The sequence below is a fragment of the Bos grunniens genome, chromosome 2 (assembly GCF_055505025.1).
Source record: "Bos grunniens cultivar Pamir isolate PY7600 chromosome 2, Bosgru_T2T1.0, whole genome shotgun sequence".
In the NCBI taxonomy this organism is placed as follows: domain Eukaryota; kingdom Metazoa; phylum Chordata; class Mammalia; order Artiodactyla; family Bovidae; genus Bos; species Bos grunniens.
In genome coordinates this window covers 111,516,935-111,536,191 of record NC_141166.1, presented here as the reverse complement: position 1 = coordinate 111,536,191, position 19,257 = coordinate 111,516,935, and the positions used below count along the sequence as shown (strand labels likewise).

Sequence of the window (19,257 nt, the reverse complement as noted above, 5' to 3'; positions counted from 1 at the left end):
TAAACTTTTTTCTCCCCTTCCTTCTGGGTAATTATCAGTTCTTTTACCATGTATCCACTGGCATTGAATTATTGTTTATTTTTTGATCCAAGTGCATTTGGGGGGATATTTGATTTATTTAGGATTAAGGATTTTTAAGTTACAGATACACAGAAGCTGGAACAGTTGTTGCATCTAAACATTTAAACTTTGGTGCACTTTCAGAATTGTAATGATTGTAATGAGAGAGGAATATGGTATAGTTACATTGCCTTGATTGTCTTCAGAGAAGTGTCAACAACCTCCAATATGTAGATGATACCACTCTAGTGACAGAAAGCGAAGAGGAACTAATGTTGATTAATGAAAGCCATTTTATGAAAGAAGATCTAATTAACTTTCTCATTTGAATTTAATTTCTAGAAATAGTCATAATATTTAAATCCAAATTTTCCCCCTCCTTATTTGAAATGAAGTTACGGTGTTGAAGACACTTCGAAGCATTAATGCTTAGTTTTATTCTTTTCTAAAAATAATTTTTAAAGGGCCACATTGTGTGTGTTCTTACTTTCATATTTTGGAGGAAGTAGAAATCAAGAACACTAGGGAGTCGGAACTAAAACAACCTTACTTGGCTTTGCTGCTGCTGCTGCTGCTAATTCGCTTCAGTCATGTCCGACTCTGTGCGACCTCATAGACAGCAGCCCACCAGGCTCCCCCATCCCTGGGATTCTCCAGGCAAGAACACTGGAGTGGGGTGCCATTTCCTTCTCCAATGCATGAAAGTGAAAAGTGAAAGTGAAGTCACTCAGTCATGTCCGACTCTTAGCGACCCCGTGGACTGCAGCTTCCCAGGCTCCTCCGCCCATGGGATTTTCCAGGCAAGAGTACTGGAGTGGGGTGCCACTTGGCTTTAGGGGTGCATTATTTTCATGTTTAGAACAAGTCATATTATTTATATAGTTCTTTAATAGTTTTCTAATTTAAAAATCTCCTTTTTCGTATTAAATTATGCATAGACATATATGAATTGATTAAATGGTATGATTGATTAAATATATAAATTGATTCCCTGGTATTTGTGAATTGCCTGGATTAGGAGAGCATTTTCTGTTTTTACCTTTGTTTTAATGTACATCCCCATCTCTACGTTTTTATATTTCCTTTTGTCCTCTACATATTCTTTAGCTGAAATGTTTCCTCCATGAACACTTAGTGACCTTAGATTGATTGGAAGTTATGATTTTATTTGAAAGTAGAGGTAATACTTGGAGAAGGAAATGGCAACCCACTCCAGTGTTCTTGCCTGGATAATTCCATGGACGGAGAAGCCTGGTAGGCTGCAGTCCATGGGGTCGCACAGAGTCGGACATGACTGAAGCGACTTGGCAGCAGAGGTAACACTGGCCTTGAGTTTCAGGTTTTAGATTGATTTTTAAAATTCATATAAGTTTTACTTCTCTCTCTTCCTATATACATACATACCTACACAAACACACATTATAACCTGGACAGACCTTTTCTTTAAAATTCATTTAAGTTTTACTTCTCTCTCTCCCTACACACACACACACACACACACACACACACACACACACACACACACACACACGTTATAACCTGGACAGACCTTTTCTTTAAAATTCATTTAAGTTTTACTTCTCTCTCTCCCTATACACACATACACACACACACACACACGTTATAACCTGGACAGACCTTTTCTTTAAAATTCATTTAAGTTTTACTTCTCTCTCTCCCTACACACACACACACACACACACACACGTTATAACCTGGACAGACCTTTTCTTTAAAATTCATTTAAGTTTTACTTCTCTCTCTCCCTACACACACACACACACACACACACACACACACACGTTATAACCTGGACAGACCTTTTCTTTAATGTCCTAGTTTGAGGACCCAGTAAGAAAGAAAACTTGAAAAATTAATTTAGTGGTGTATAGTTAAATGTCAATAAAAGTTAGATTTTTATACCTGTTTCTCCCTAAATGAATTACTTTGTTTTTTACTTTATTCTGTTTAAACCTACTCAGTTTCTAAAGATTGTTAGATATCTAGTTTTACTGTCCTCATCAACTTTAAGAAATATTCTTTGTGTCCTGTAACCTGCATTATTTTCTGAAATGTTTTAGCCTGATTAATGACCTTTGTGGTGTTCTGTTTGATTTAGTTCCTCTGTCTTCTTTACTTATCTTCCACTGGCAGTATTTTCTCACGGACTTCTTACTATAGTACTTGGTGAGATTAGTAGGATTTTGTATCACCAATAAAGACATTTTCTCAGTAGGGGAATAAATGTGTTTTTTTCTCTCTCTATTAAGACTAATAGTCAAACTTAGAAATTATAGTTTCTGTGAAATACTTGGAATTACTTGGAATTTCCTTTTATTTAAAAAGAAAAAACTGTATTCAAATAGTCTACCACTAAACATGAAAGAACATGGTTTTTTCTTCTTTGACCTCATCCCATGGCATGTGGGAGTTAGTTCCCTGACCATGGATTGAACCCACGCCACTCCAGTGAAGGGTGGTGGAAGTCCCTAAAGGACATGTTCTTACAGGAAGTATATTCAGTTAGAGTTATGGAGTATCCAGTGCTAAAATATGTTATATGACAGAGTTCACAGCAAAGGATGTGGTCTATCCTGGTTGACTATATGTCCTTAGTGTCTTGGAAGGAAAAACACTGGAAGTCAAATGTTGGCCCAATACTGACTGGCTCTGTGTTCCTGTTTCCATAAAGGTGGAGGACTGTGTGTGTCAGAATCACCTTTCCAAAATAAACACACTTAGGCTCCCTTCTTAGAAACTCTGATATACTCTGTCTAGATTATTTTTGATTTCTTATAAATCAATAAATCTTGATTCTGTAGGCCAGTTATTTAGTTGGAGAAGGCAATAGCACCCCACTCTAGTACTCTTGCCTGGAAAATCCCATGGACAAAGGAGCCTGGGAGGCTGCAGTCCATGGAGTCACTGAGAGTTGGACACAACTGAGCGACTTCACTTTCACTTTTCACTTTCATGCATTGGAGAAGGAAATGGCAACCCACTCCAGTGTTCTTGCCTGGAGAATCCCAGGGACGGGGGAGCCTGGTGGGCTGCCGTCTATGGGGTCGCACAGAGTCGGACATGACTGAAGTGACATAGCAGTTAGCAGTTTATTTAGAAAACAAACAGCTGTTAAAGGTCCCCCCACCCCTTTTTTTTAGTGTTTCCCTTTTTTAAAAAAGTACATTTTTAGTGGGGGTGGGTGATTTTTAGAGCAAGAAAATTCTAAGCTGATAAATGAAAACAATATTTGAAGAGAAAAATTCCAGGTCACTTTAACAATGAAGACATACTTTAAAGTGGACTCTGGTATAGCACTTAAGTATCATAGAGGCATAGTAAGTATTTGTTGAATAAATAAATTTGATAACAGCCTTTAGTTGTCACATAATACACAAGCAGTTTTTGTGTCAACATATAATTCTAATGTATTCATCAAACCAAGGTTTCTAAACATTATTGACTTTGGGGGCCAGATAATTCTTGGGGTGGGGAGAGAGTTGTCATGTGTAACATAGGATACTTAGCAGCATCTCTACATGATACATTAGATATCTGTAGCCCATCCCCCGGCCCCCACCCCGAGTCGTGGCAACCGAAAATGTCTCTGGATGTTGCCACGTATCCTTTGGGGTAGAGGCAAATGTCCTCTGGTTGGGAACCACCCCATTAATGAAGGAGGGAAAATAAAGTTTTAGCATGTTACATGTGGAGCTAGATGACATTTCTGTTTAAGTTTCACCTCTCTTCTGTGAAAACAGAAGCCCAGAGAGGTTAATTTGCTACATATAGTAAGTTAATAGTTAAAATTCTCCAGCGTCTTATTTGAAAGTGAAGCTTTCAACTATTGTTCTGTGCTCTCTCTGTATAACTAAAGTGGTATATTACTTATAAGTTAATCACCGTAGTTAGTCTTTTGAAAAAGAGTGGTATTCTTTTTTGGAAATATTTAGTTTTAAGATGATTTATCATATTCATCAAATTTGCCAATCCAGGATATGCCTGGACTGACAGAACTTCACAAATGTTTTTTTTCTGACAAATATGTTTTCACACTTAAGTACATTCAGCACCAGTTGACAATACTGAGAAATTTGGTTTTAGTATCTTATACAGGCATACCTCAAAGATACTGCCAGTTTAGTTCCATACCACCACAGTAAAGCAAATACCAAAATAAAGCGAGTCACATGAAGTTTTTGGTTTCACAGTGTGTATAAAAGTTATATTTATACCATAATCTGTTAAGTGTGCAGTAGCCTTATATCTGAAAAAGCAGTGTACATGCTTTAATTTTTAAATACCACTTAAAAAATGCTCACCATCTTTTAAGCCTTCAGCAAGTCGTAATCTTTTTGCTGGTGGAGTGTCTTGCTTCAATACTGATGAGTCAGGGTGATGGTTGCTGGAAGGAGGCTCTGGCCATTTCTAAAACAACAATGATGTTTGCACATTAATTGACTCTTCTTTTTGCCATTGATTTCTCTGTAGTAGTAATGCAACTCAGTTCTGTCCAACTCTTTAGAACTCCATGAACTGTAACCTACCAGACTCCTTTGTCCATGGGATTTTCCAGGCAAGAATACTGGAGGGGGTTGCCATTTCCTACTCAAGGAGATCTTCCCAACTCAGGGATCAAACCCACATGTGCATCTCTTGCATTGGCAGGTGGATTCTTTATCACTGAGCATGAAATTTTATCATGAGATTGCAGCAGTTCAGTCACATCTTTAGGCTCCATTTCTACTTTTAGTTATCTTGCTGTCCATCACATCTGTGGTTACTTCCTCCACTGAAGCTTTAACCCCCTCAAAGTCATCCATGAGGGTTGAAATCTATCTCTTCCACATTCCTGTTAATATTTTGACCTTTTCCCATGAATCCCAGATGTTCTTAATAGCTCTAGAATAGTGAATCCTTTCCAGAAAGTTTTCAGTTTACTTTGCCTAGATCTATCAAAGGAATTACATCGAAGGAATTTTATGGCAGCTGTATTTTATGTGCTCAGGCGCTCAGTTGTGTCTGACTCTTTGTAACTCCATGGGCTGTAGCTCGCCAGGCTCCTCTGCCCATGGAATTTTCCAGGCAGGAATACTGGAGTGGAATGCCATTTCCTTTTCCAGGGGATCTTCACAACCCACGGATCGAACCCACATCTTTTTCGTCTCCTGCATCGGCAGGCAGGTTATCACTGGTGCCATCTGGGAAGGCCACAGGTGGCTTATAGCCTTACAAAATGTATTTCTTAGATAATAAAACTTGTAAGTTGAAATTACTCCTTGACCTGTGGGCTGTAGAATGGATGTTTTGTTGGCAAGAATGAAAACAACATTAATCTTGAACATCTCCATCAGAGCTCTTGGATGATCAGGTACATTGTCAGTGAGCAGTAATATTTTGAAAGGAATCGCTTCGTTTCTGAGCACTGGGACTCAACAGGGGGCTTAAAATATTTAGTAAACCATGTTGTAAACAGATGTGTGATCATCCAGGTTTTGTTGTCCGTTTATAGAGCACAGGCAGAGTCGTAGTATTAGTTGTTCAGTCGATAAGTCATAGCTGACTCTGCGACCCCACGGATTGAAGCACGCCAGGCTTCCCTGTCCTTCACAGGTTTGCTCAAACTCATATCCATTGAGTTGGTGATGCCATCCAACCATCTAATCCTCTGTCACCCTCTTCTGCTGACCTGAGTTTTTTCCAGCATCAGGATCTTTTCCACTGAGTTGATTTTTCATATCAGGTGGCCAAAGAATTGGAGCTTTAGCTTCAACATCATCCTTCCAATGAATATTCAGACAGAATACAGGCAGAGTAGATTTAGTAATAATTCTTAAGGGTCCTAGGATTTTCGGAATGGTAAATGAGCATTGGCTGTAACTTCAAGTCACCAATTGTAAAAGCCCCTAACAAGTGAGTCAGCCTGTCTTTTGAAGCTTTGAACCCAGGCACTGACTTCTCTCGAGCTACGAAAGTCCTAGGTGGCATCTTCTTCCAATAGAAGATTGATTTGTTTACATTGACCTGTTGTTTACTGTTGCCACTTTCAGTAATTATCTCAGCTGGTCTGTTGGATGACTCATTGCAGCCTCTACATCAGTACTTGCTGTTTCACCTTGTACTTTCATTGTTAAGGAAACAGCTTTTTTCCATAAACCTCATGGACCAACCTCTACGTCTTCACACTTCTACTCTTACTCATCTCTCTCAGCCTTCATAGAGTTGCTCTGGATTAGTCTTTGGCTTAAGGGGATGTTGTAACTGGTTTTATCTTCTGTCCAGACCACTCAAATGTTCTCCATATCCCCAGTAAGGGTGTTTTGCTTTCTTACAGTTGTGTGTTTAATGTAGTAGTACTTTTAATTTCCTTCAAGAACTTTTTCTTTGCATTTACAACCTGACTAACTGGCTCAGGAGGCCTAGCTTTCAGCTTGTCCCTTAGCTTTCAGCATACCTTCCTCACTAGGCTATATCCTTTCTAGCTTTTGGTGAAAGTCAGAGATGTAGAACTCTTCCTTTCATTTGGACTCTCAGAGGCCATTGTAGGGTTACTAGTTGGCCTAATCTCAGTATTGTGGTGTCTTAGAGAATAGAGAAGGCAGTGGCACCCCACTCCAGTACTCTTGCCTGGAAAATCCCATGGATGGAGGAGCCTGGTAGGCTGCAGTCCATGGGGTCGCTAAGAGTTGGACATGACTGAGCGACTTCCCTTTCACGTTTCACTTTCATGCATTGGAGAAGGAAATGGCAACCCACTCCAGTGTTCTTGCCTGGAGAATCCCAGGGACAGGGGAGCCTGGTGGGCTGCCGTCTATGGGGTCGCACAGAGTCGGACATGACTGAAGTGACTTAGCAGCAGTAGCAGAGAATAGAGAAGTGCGAGGAGAGGGAGAGAATGGCTGGTCAGTGGAGCAATCAGAAGACACACAACATTTTATCAATTAAGAGCACTGTCATATGGTCACAGTTTGTGCCACCCCAACACAATTACAGTAGTAACATCAAAGATCATGGATCACAGATCACCATAACAAATATAATAATGAAGAAGTTTTAAATATTGTAAGAATTACTAAAATGTGATCCACAGAGAGAAAGTAAGCAAATGCTGTTGGGAAAATGGGATCAAAAGACTTGCTAGATCAAGATTGCCAGAAACCTTCAATTTGTAAAAAATGAAGTGTGCAGTAAAGCAGAGCTCAATAAAATGAGCTATGCTTGTACTATAGTACAATTTTTAAAGTATTGGATGTGTTTTTATGTCAGGAGAACATAGTATTTTACTAATTTTCTTTAAGAATAATTCTCATTTTCTAAAATAACTGAGTAACCATAACAACCCCTTGGACTTCTCATATCCTAATGAAGTTTCTGCTGTATGTCACAATTTTGGTCTGTAATTTTTAATGGAAGAGTATATAAAGAATAACAACTAATTTTAGAGATTCTCTAAAGTGGAATGTGCAGGAAATACATGCTGTATTACTGTATATTAGATTGACTATTGCTAATCCTGATGATGTATTAGCATCACTTGTGGAGCTTTTAAAAACATACAGATTTCTTTGATATCCTTTAATAGATGTTTAAATTTGGGATGGGGATGCCAGCATGAGCTTTAAATAACAGCTTTGTGATTATGAAATATAGTCAACATTGAGAATTGGTGCTAATAGATAAATTATAGAACAATTTCTTTTAAAAAATAGACTAAAAGAAAAGGATTTTTTTTTTTTCTGGTTATAGTGCAGTAGTACTGCTAGACAGAAAATAATAACAATGAAATACCACTTTTAAAAAGTCAGGTAGTTAACTTTCTGAATTTAGTATTTATAATAGTATTTTGTATTATAATAATAGTATTTGTAACAGGCATTCTCAAAATGTCAACATTCTCAGACTACAGTATCTTGAAGATTTGCTTTTCCTCCCATAGTATTTGCTCCCTGTGGCTGTTTTATCCAGATTGTATGATTTTAAAACTACTTTTCAGATCATATGAACAGAGGAGAAGGTCCAACTTGATTCTAATTTTATGATTTATAGTATTTAGTAAATAAAGCCTTAAGTCAAACAGAAAGCCAGAAGAGAAAATGCCAAGAAATAGTTATGCCATGTGAATGATAAGAAAATGGCAAACAAAACTGTACTTTATCAGTATCAAAGATGTAATATGTTCCTTTTAAGCAAATGTGAATATAAATTAAAATAGGTCCAGGTAATAGGAGCGTAAGAAGTATTCAGTTCAGTTCAGTTTAGTCGCTCAGTCTTGTCCGACTCTTTGCGACCCCATGAATCGCAGCACGCCAGGCCTCCCTGTCCATCACCAACTCCCGGAGCTTACCCAGACTCACGTCCATCGAGTCAGTGATGCCATCAAGCCATCTCATCTTCTGTCGTCCCCTTCTCCTTCTGCCCCCAATCCCTCCCAGCTTCAGAGTCTTTTCCAATGAGTCAACTCTTCGCATGAGGTGGCCAAAGTCCTGGAGTTTCAGCTTTAGCATCCTTCCTTCCAAAGAAATCCTAGGGCTGATCTCCTTCAGAATGGACTGGTTAGATCTCCTTGCAGTCCAAGGGACTCTCAAGAGTCTTCTCCAACACCACAGTTCAAAGGCATCAATTCTTCGGCGCTCAGCCTTCTTCACAGTCCAACTCTCACATGCATACAGGACCACAGGAAAAACCATAGCCTTGACTAGACGGACCTTTGTTGGCAAAGTAATGTCTCTGCTTTTGAATATGCTATCTAGGTTGGTCATAACTTTCCTTCCAAGGAGTAAGCATCTTTTAATTTCATGGCTGCAGTCACCATCTGCAGTCATTTTGGAGCCCCCAAAAATAAAGTCTGACACTGTTTCCACTGTTTCCCCATCTATTTCCCATGAAGTGGTGGGACTAGATGCCATGATCTTCGTTTTCTGAATGTTGAGCTTTAAGCCAACTTTTTCACTCTCCTCTTTCACTTTCATCAAGAGGCTTTTTAGTTCCTCTTCACTTTCTGCCATAAGGGTGGTGTCATCTGCATATCTGAGGTTATTGTTATTTCTCCCGGCAGTCTTGATTCCAGCTTGTGTTTCTTCCAGTCCAGTGTTTCTCATGATGTACTCTGCATATAAGTTAAATAAGCAGGGTGACAATATACAGCCTTGTAAGAAGTATTAGGTTGGTGCAAAAGTAATTGCAGTTTGCATTGTTGATCTTTGCCTTTTGATATTGGAATGCATTCTTTAATAAATGTGGTTATGTTACACATCATTTTAATGCACATTTCTCGCTTTGTTTTTTTGCCAATGACTTACTACTTGCTGTTTATATTTAAGACTATGGAAATGATGTTAGTCAAAAAGCAAATTTCTTTCGTTTGAGTTCAAAATGGGTCATAAAGCAGCAAAAACGACTCACAACATCAACACATTTGACCCAGGAACTAATAATGAACATACAGTGCAGTGGTGCTTCAAGAAGTTTTGCCACAGAGATGAGAGCCTTGAAGATAGAGGAGCACAGTGGTCTGCCATTGGAAGGTGACAAGGACCAATTGAGAGGATCATCAAAGCTGATCCTCTTAAAACTACAGAAAGTTTTGCTGAAGAACTCAATGTTGACCATACAGCATTTGAAGCAAATTGGAAGGGTGAAAAAACGTGATAGGCGGGTGCCTCATGAGCTGACTCCAAATCAAAAAAAAATCATTTCGAAGTGTGGTCTTCTCATTTTGTGCAGCAACAGTGAACCATTTCTCAATTGGATTGTGATGTGCGACAAAAAGTAGATTTTGTATGACAATCAGTGGCGACCAGCTCAGTGGTTGAACCAAGAAGAAGCCGCAAAGCACTTCCAAAAGCCAAACTTGCAACCCAAAAAAGGTCATGGTCACTGGTGATCTGCTGCTGAATTTTGGTGATCTAGAGTTTTCTGAATTCTGGCAAAACCATTACATCTGAGAAGTATGCTCGGCAAATTGATGAGATGCACCAAAAACTGAACACACCTGCCGCCAGCATAGGTCAACAGAAAGGGCCCAGTTCTCCATGACAACGCCCGGCCACATGATGTACAACCAGCGTTTCAAAAGTTGAACGAATTGGTCTATGAAGTTTTGCCTCATCTGCCGTGCTCACCTGACCTCTCGCCAACTGACTACCACTTCTTCAAACACCTCTACAGGACACACAGAATGGTTTCCAAAAATTCGTCGAATCCTGAGGCCTGAATTTTACACTGTAGAAATAAACTTCTCTTTGGCAAAAATGTGTTGACTGTAATGGTTCCTATTTTGATTAATAAAGACATGTTTGAGCCTAGTTACAGTGATTTAAAATTCGTGGTCTGAAACCACAATTACTTTTGTACCAACCTAATACAGCTGTGAGGATGGTAGGTATAAAGTAGCTTTTAAAAATTGAAAATGAGATTAAATATTATATATTTTTAGGTATTGAAGTGGTTATGGATGCTGTATGTTTGTGGAGGGAGTCAAAATCCTTCAGGCTCTTAAAAATGTTGTGAGCTGGTGCACTTTAAGTTAACTTAAGGCAGCATACATTTTAGTTGGGGGTTGCCTAATTTCTTTTTGGCTGTGTACCATCTTTGACATTACATATTATTAAATGATAAAGGCAATACAGCAGAATAGGCTACACTCAAAATTGCTGATATGTTGATTGGATTTCCTTTGAACAGCAAGGAAACAGCTTTTATTTGGTGAACAGCTTTTATTTGGTGATAAGATCCCAAAATGTTGCATATATAAACTTTTCATATTTTTTTATATTGAATTCTGCAGTATAACATAGATCTTTTGGGTGTCAGAGATTCAAGCAAAGATTTATATATAATTGTTAGTATTAAAGTTTGACTCTTGGGCAGAGAAAGACTGAGAATTTTTCAGGTCATGCTAACTCAAAATCATCCTGGAATTAGGGTATACATGTTTTGTGATAGATTTTATCTAAATGTAAATCGGATACAAAGCTGCAAGGAAGTTCTCACTACAGAATTTCATTTTTCATATAGGGCATTATTCTAACCTAATCTTTACAGCAAAGGTTGGAAGAAATAGTTTCTTGTACATTTGATATTCTTGACTGGAACATGTATTTTACATTGATTATTGTTATAAGGCTCTAGATGTCCCTTTTAGTTCAGTGCTGTTTTGGTATGTGCTATAAAATATCAAAGATTTCTTCTGTCTCAAAACTAATTTGAAAGATTTTGCCTAGAAATGTGAATGAAACATTGTTATTACCAGCTGTGGGCAAAAAGGTTTAAGTGCCATTTGTCAAAAGTATAATGACCTTGAATTTGGTACCTCAGTAACTATATGAATCATTGAAGTAGCTAATGAGTTGTATTTTTTAAATCAGTCTTTAGTAAGTGAATCAGTCAGAAAAAATTCATTGTGACAAGTTTGAGGGTTGAATATTTTATTATACAGATATTACTTAATATTAGAGCAACTTTTCTGTCTACCTTATTGTCTCATTTAACAGAAAGAAATTAAAAATATTTGTGTCTGTTAACTCAATAATTTTATTATATGTGATGCTGTCTGACTTTTGTTTTTGTTCCATTGAGTTGGAGCTTATGATCTCTACCTAAGGTAGAGGTGAAGAATAAATTTTAATACCCACTCCTCTTTTATTGATATTATAATATCTTTCCACAAACTGTTAAAATTTTCTGTCATGCATTTATTCCAGTAATTTTAAAATACCTCTCTACCCAGGGAGACCTGGGTTCTATCCCTGGGTTGGGAAGATCCCCTGGAGCAGGGAAAGGTTACCCACTCCAGTACTCTGGCCTGGAGAATTCCATGGACTGTATAGTCCATGGGGTCGCAAAGAGTTGAACACGACTGAGTGACTTTCACTCTAGTCGGAGGCTTGTAGAGGTGGTGATCAATTTTCAACAATCCATGTTGCTTTCCCTCCCTCACTCTGTGATAGCATTAAGGTTCTTATTTTCTTATATTTGGTCTTATTTGCATTGATGAAAGCAGATTTATTTTTAAGATAAATCGAGAGGCCACATGATTAGATATAAAAACCTTGTTTAATAATCATTGACTTAAATTTCAGATGAAATAGAACATTAGATATATCACTATTGCCCCTTAAGTCCTTTAGATTTATCTGGTTTTTTTTGTTTTTTTTTAATTTACTTCTAACTCTAGAAAATGCTGTATAAACTCACCCTAATATCTTGGAACATTTAAATGCCAGAGTAATCATTCAGGTTTTGGTATGATTACAAACTAGAACTTTTAAAACTAAATGGATTTGAAGAATACCAATTTCTCCTTTCATCATATTCTCCTAACCACTGTTCCACTGAATGCCAGAATTCTTTGACTTTTTATAATTACTGTAGTCTTTCCATCTTTACTTTAAAGCCAAGTCATACTATTTTGCCTTCCATAATGATCCTTCCCATTGTGCTCAATTGTAGCGCAGTAACTGAGAAAAAATAGAGGAAAGAATGACAGTGTTAGAGCAGTAACAAGTTTGAAAGTGTTCTGTATAAAATGCTCAATGTATACAAGTTTTATACCTTACAAAATTAACAGTGGTGACCTGATTGATGTCCCTTAGATTTTCTAGGAAACTGATGTTTGGTCAGGATCAGGGGTTTTTAAACATTTTTGAAGTCATTGATCTCTTTCTTTGAAGTAAATCTGGTATACAGTATTGATCTTAAGATACACGCTGTGTTCCAAGGGATAGGGTATGGGATAGGATGTGTCTAGTGGCTAGACACTGGAGACGGGAATGGTAACCCACTCCAGTATTCTTTCCTGGAGAATCCCATGGACAGAGGAGACTGGTGGGCTATAGTCCATGGGATCGCAAAGAGTTGGACAAGACTGAAGTGACTGAGCACACACGCACTCACTGGTGGCTGGAGCCTCAGCTCAGCCACCTGCTCCTTCCTTTCCTTCAGTAACTTTGGAGACACAACCTCCTTTCCCCTGAGGTGTTCCTGGAGTACAATGTGAAAGTCGCTGATAGTATTCTGAACTTTTTTTCAGTGATTAGCCATTTTAGAGGTTAAATACTTGCTGAGTTTGTGCCTATCCTAAATCCTCAAGGTTCGAAATCTCAAAATAAGTCCATACACAAAGAATGACCCAGGAAAATTGGCAGCATTAGGCTTCATTGAGAGTTTCTGTTTTGTTTAATATATGTGTTGCTCAGATTATTTAAATTCAAAACCAGAAAACTGTTTAAAGTACATTTGTCTTAGAGTTAGTGATGTAATCTTTAGGTCCTAGACTGAAGGCCTTAATTGGCCTATAGTTGATATCAGAGTTGACTGGGGACCTTAAAGAAGAAACATTGTTTATTTTGCAAACCCTACAAGTAATTTGTAAACTATTAGGTCAAAAGCTGCTAATCATTTAATGAATGACATTTGACTGAAGTCTTAAAACATACAAGTGCACAGATATTTGGAGTAATAGGATAGCCATTCAGATAAGCACAGCTTACTGATACATACTATACACTGTTCTAGATGTTATTTTAGTTATGTTTCTGGTATGTTTCTCATTTAGTCCCCACAGTCCTTTTATGCCCCTGTTATCACATTTAAAATTGATGAGAAAATTGAGTCTTGGTTAAGGAACATGCTGAAAATTATGGTAAATAGTAGACCCAGAGTTAGATTCTTAGTCTGTGTGTTTTCAGAGATCCATGGTACTTTTCTTCTGAGAAAATTATGGTCTATTGGGCTGACAGAGGTGAGAATGAAGTCATAGGTCAGCACTAGGTAGTGGATGTGGGTATATACTAGGTATATACCCGCTAGGATGTAGGTATATCCTACATACTAGGATATGGGTACAAAAAGTTCATGGGAAGGCAAAATGGTGTGTTTATAATGCCTGTGTTTACTTTACAAGCAAATTTAGGTATATCTAGGTTTCCCTTTCTCATCTTTTGCTTTGCTCTGCTTTTCAGTTACTAGCTATTTCCAGCTGCTTACCCACATTAGTCTTAGATTACAGTCTTAAAATTAATTTTAGTCCTGTCATCCTTTTTTCCCTTCATTCTCCTTCCTCAAATTCTTCTCTGATTTAAAGGAGGGAAGCCTGTTGCCTTTTTTTCTTTACTGTAATCATTATGCATTTGAGGGTTTGTTTGTTCTGATAAACAGAATGACATTTCTCCCAAAACTGTCCCACTTCCCTATTCCAGAAAAAAATTTAATTCAGGGAAATTTTGCCTTGGAGAGAAAGATTTTACTCAGTTACCCTATATGTCTTTTAAAAAAAGGAAAAAAAGGACTTTAAATGTCTTGAAGTCTATATCCAGTGAAGTATTTAATGAATGTTATCCCAAATAAGTTTGAGAATACCTACCTATACCGTATCTTTCCATTCCATCCCCACTTGGAGGTAGCCAGTGAATGCTAGCATTTTAATGGTTCTTAGAAGCATTTTCAGAAACTGTTCTGAAAAACCATATTTCCTTGACCTTATATTTTTACATAGATTAAATTGGGAAGGATATGAATAAATTATTATTTGGGATGCCTCCTTTGTTTTAAAATCCATTATAGGATTCCTTATAAAACTGTTAACTTAGAATTTTTCTGATGATATTTTTATTCCAACAGAAATAGAAGATTAGTTATCATTTAAGTCAAGTAATAAACTGTTTATCCTAAATTGCGTGTATGTCAGTCTGTCTCCTGAGTAGATTGTTAGTTAGAGTAGCTCTCTTTAATCTCTTAATTTATCATGTGAAAACATATGGGCAGTTTATTGGACATAATAAATTTTATTTATGAACTTAATGACAATTTTGAAGTATTTTTGTATAGTTGATTCATTCAGTTACTTCTTGATGTAGGACACATAATCATGACACATAGAAGGAGGGGAAAAGCATATTTAGGGCTTGGAAATACACAGAATTGAATCTGATTTGAATCCTGGTTACCTTGAGTAAGTTATTTCATATTCATGTATTTATAAGATAATATTAAATAACTATGCTAGGCATGAAGGGTGGGAGGAGGTGATGGGGAGAAGATGTAACTTCTGTCTTTAAAGAATTCAGATATCAGTAGCATTCACTTAAACCTCTCTAAATTTGTTATGTTGTTGGCAAAATGGCAATGAGAGAACTTAAAATTCCCCAGATAATAATACCTTGAGGAACCAAAGAGGTTCAATATGAGTTAGGTTGATATTGAGCACCTATATAAACCTCAAGGTATTATCTGTCATTGTATTTTGTCATTCGTACTATTTAATCACAGAACTACCCACAAGAGACATCAAAATGTGGGTTAAGTCCCTTCCTTGTTGGAGGACTCCATTGCCTTTAGAGAATTATTTTAAGTTGCCTGATGTTTCATTCATTCAGATATTCTGTGTTCTGGCATCAGATATATTTGCCAGGCTTCTAGAATTTGAGGGCCCTGTGCCATTACCTTTTGCACATTTGGTTTTAATTTTTCACTAAACACAACATTCTGTCAGACTCCACAAAAATTGTTGTTTTAGCCTGATGAAAGTACTTCCTATCAGTTAAAAGAACAAACCTGTAATTTAAGAACAAGCCATCGAGTAGTACAGAGCTCTGCGAACCTTTTTTTTAAAGGGCCAGATATTTTAGGCTTTATGTGCCATACAGTTTCTGACAGAACTACTCAACTCTGCTGTTGCGGTGTGAAGGGAATTATAGACAGTACATAAATGAAGGAGTGTGACTGTGTTCCAATAAAACCAAATTTATGAACACTGAAATTTGAATTTCTTACAATTTTCATATGATAAAATAGTCTTGTTTTGTTTTTATATTTTTCAGTCATTAAAAAATGGGCCTTGAGAAAAACAGGTGGCTAGCCAGATTTGGCCAGCTGACTGTTAGTTTGCAGATGCCTGATTTAGGATATAATCTATGAATTTGCTGTTGTTGTTGGATAATTTTCAAGCATTTAGGTGATTTCAAGCATGTAGGGATTATATATGTTAGGATTTATGTTCTGCTCTTTTTTTCTTGCCCAAGTTTATAGAATATATGTTTTATATATATATATATATATATATATATATAAATACTTTATAGAATATATGTTAATAGTAGAAAACTAATGGGAAAAACAAATGATTTGTTGTTACTGTGTGGAGGTTTTTTAAGAATTTGAAGGATATCTTATAAGGCTGATTACTCTCAGATTTCTCATCCACCTCAAATCACATTCTATAAATTTCAAGTAATATGTGCAAGGCCTTCTACATTTCGAATTTTAAAAATTTATACAATAGCTATGGAAGTTTATCTTTTAAAGAAATTGTATGTAAGTAATTAGACATTCACATTGCATGAACGCTATTTAGCAAAATTTCTTAATTAGAAAATAAAAATGACATTTATAGTGATTATAACATTTTGTTTGTTGAAACTATAAAACTCTGTTAACTTGCTTTCCGTAGACACCAGAGAAGAAACAATCAGAATCATCCAGAGGAAGAAAAAGAAAAGCAGAAAACCAGAATGAAAGTAGTCAGGGTAAGTGAAGCAAAATCCTCCTTCATACCCAAAGAGGTATTTGCAATTAATTATTCTGGTTTTTAATCAATTAATAATTTGTTTTAAAGTTTTCTGTTCTTGTGATTTCTATAGATACCGTGTAATATCTGCATTAATAATAGCTTACATATACTTTGTGTAAAAAATATTATGAAGTTGGAGTCTTTTTGTACCACAGGTAGTTTGCTTATGGTTACTCTTTTTAACATTTCCTTTATTTTTTTGAGAATTAGAAAGTGTCATGTCCAAACCTGATATGCATTACCTTTATCACCTTTCTCTGTTCTCTCTTTATATGAAATATGGTGTTGGAATGACTTCTTGTTTTTGGATAAGAATTTTATATCTTGCTTTGAAACAAATACCTAAATTTACTCATCCTTTTTGTTGAAAAAAAGATTATATAAAAATGATTGAGGAGCTTCATTAAAACATCATCTTTTTCTTTCCATACCTTTTCTTCATCCTTTTTTGCTTTCTTTCTATATCCTTTCTTCATCTTTTCTTCTACATTTTATATTATAAACTAGTAAGGAAATTACTTTCATTAGACTACAAAACTTCTTATAATGGATAAGATAGTATTATCATTTAATTTGGTTTTTCAAGATTAAACACAATAAATTGGACTCTTGAATCATATGTAATGTTGATTTTATGCATATACTATGTGTTTTGGAGCCATTTTTAGCTACAAAGTCTAGAGCTATGAACCCATGGCTTACTAGTATTTACATGTGGCACTGGGGTCAAGAAATAGATTTGCAGCAGCTGTCTTTGTGGAAAGGGGAAGTTGAGTCACTCTAGCGCCTTTCTCTAAGTTTGTGCTATTTTGTATTTCAGCCTGGCCTGAGGTCCTTTTTGATCTTAGTGTAGTTTCCTCATCTGTGTTTAGTGAACTTGGATTTATTTAGTTATATTAGTTATGATAGTTTTAACATTAAATTTTAAAGCTCACTTAAAAGCAGGTTTCAATATAGTGTGGGACTTCTGGATTGGTTGAGCCAACTTACATCTTTAGGAAGCCACATCATTTTCTCTGTGATCTGCCATCTACAGAATTGTCTGCTTTTTTTCTTTTATGATTTTAGGACTGTGGCCATTTTAAATTGTATCTCCTCGTTTCATCCTCCACACTTGTATTTGCTTTAGAGAGAGGCTGGTTTTCTATGTGCTTTTCTTTTTTTTACCTCTCTTTGATGTAGGTTATTTAAGTTCATAGCAAACCTCTCCTGTCATCTTCTTGGTCAGAATTTGGTTCGTGTCCATTCCAAAACCAATTATGTCCATGAGAGGTATTATTGCCCTTAAAATCAGGCCTGTCTCTGAAATTGAAAATGTGGTAACATTCCCCTTAGAAATATAGATCTTGTGCAGAAAGCGTGATACCTGAGAAAAACTGAATTTCTGATTAGAAGGAGGAGAGATAGGGAACTAGGAATGGAGGCCAAATAGGAAACAGCCTGGGAAGAAAAGCTATGACCAACCTAGACAGCATATTAAAAAGCAGAGGCAATACTTTACAGACAAAGGTCCATCTCGTCAAAGCTATGGATGTGAGAGTTGGACCATAAAGAAAGCTGAGTGCCAAAGACTTGACGCTCTTGAACTGTGGTATTGGAGAAATACTCTTGAGAGTCCCTTGGACAGCAAAGAGATCCAACCAGTCCATCGTAAAGGAAGTCATTCCTGAATATTCATTGGAAGGATTGATGCTGAAGCTGAAACTCCAATACTTAGGCCACCTGATGTGAAGAACTGACTCATTAGAAAAGACTTTGATGCCGGGAAAGATTGAAAGCAGGAGGAGAAGGGGACGACCAGATGAGATGGTTGGATGGCATCACCGACTCAATGGACATGAGTTTGAGCAAGCTGAGGGAGTTGGTGATGGACAGCGAAGCCTGGCGTGCTGCATGCAGTCCATGGGGTCGCAAAGAGTGGATACAACTGAGCAACTGAACTGAACTGAAATTATATGGTCTATGCAGGGGAGAGAACGTTAACAGAATAAAATTTGGATTCAATCAGGGAAAAAGAACTGGGGAAATAGTTTCTGGTAGGCAACCAGAAAATGTCTCTGTCTTCATTAAAAGATGGCACCACTTCAGAATCTGCAAGAAAGTTGTTATAGGCAGAAGGAAAATTCCTTTGGTATTTAAAACCTTACAGTCCTCTCTGACCTCTGAATAAACCTATACAAAACTATTGAAAATTTCTAGGTTGTATTACTTCTTAGTTTTTTGTTTTTTAATGCCCCCTACCTTGTTCCAGGAAGGAATCTGAGGTTGTTGAACCTTTAAATGTATTGTTTGTTCATCTTGGTAATGCCTGGCAAATAGTAACCACTCAAGAAATGTTTGTTGAATAAAATAAGTGAATGGATGATGTGTCAGTATTGAATTGATAAATGTTTATATTATCCAATGCTTTTGACTCCATGCTATCATTAGTTTTTCTTTTGTAACTTGAAGAAATGATGTATTCAGTGTAATTCTAATGAAGGATGGATAACTCCCATCCAAAATGCTATATTTCTTAGCAGCTTCTCAGTTTAGTATTTATAAAATTGATGAAAAAATTCATCTTATTTGCTTTTTGTTTTTTTAAAAGTCCATTTTGGAGCAAAACTTTTAATGATAATTTTGACCAC

The 19,257-nt window shown here is 36.7% G+C and overlaps 1 protein-coding gene across 8 annotated transcripts in view; it reads left to right on the top strand.

Moving 5' to 3' along the window:
* TLK1 (tousled like kinase 1) overlaps positions 1–19,257 on the top strand; it is a 180,922-nt gene that overhangs the window by 99,750 nt on the left and 61,915 nt on the right. For all 8 annotated transcript variants that reach the window (XR_015147590.1, XR_015147591.1, XM_086357586.1 and 5 more), the window contains one exon: positions 16,508–16,583. Coding sequence is in view for 5 of the 8 variants with exons in the window: in XM_086357558.1 (XP_086213684.1) it covers positions 16,508–16,583 (76 nt within the window). In the remaining 3 variants the exon portion in view is untranslated. The remainder of the gene's footprint in view (positions 1–16,507; positions 16,584–19,257) is intronic.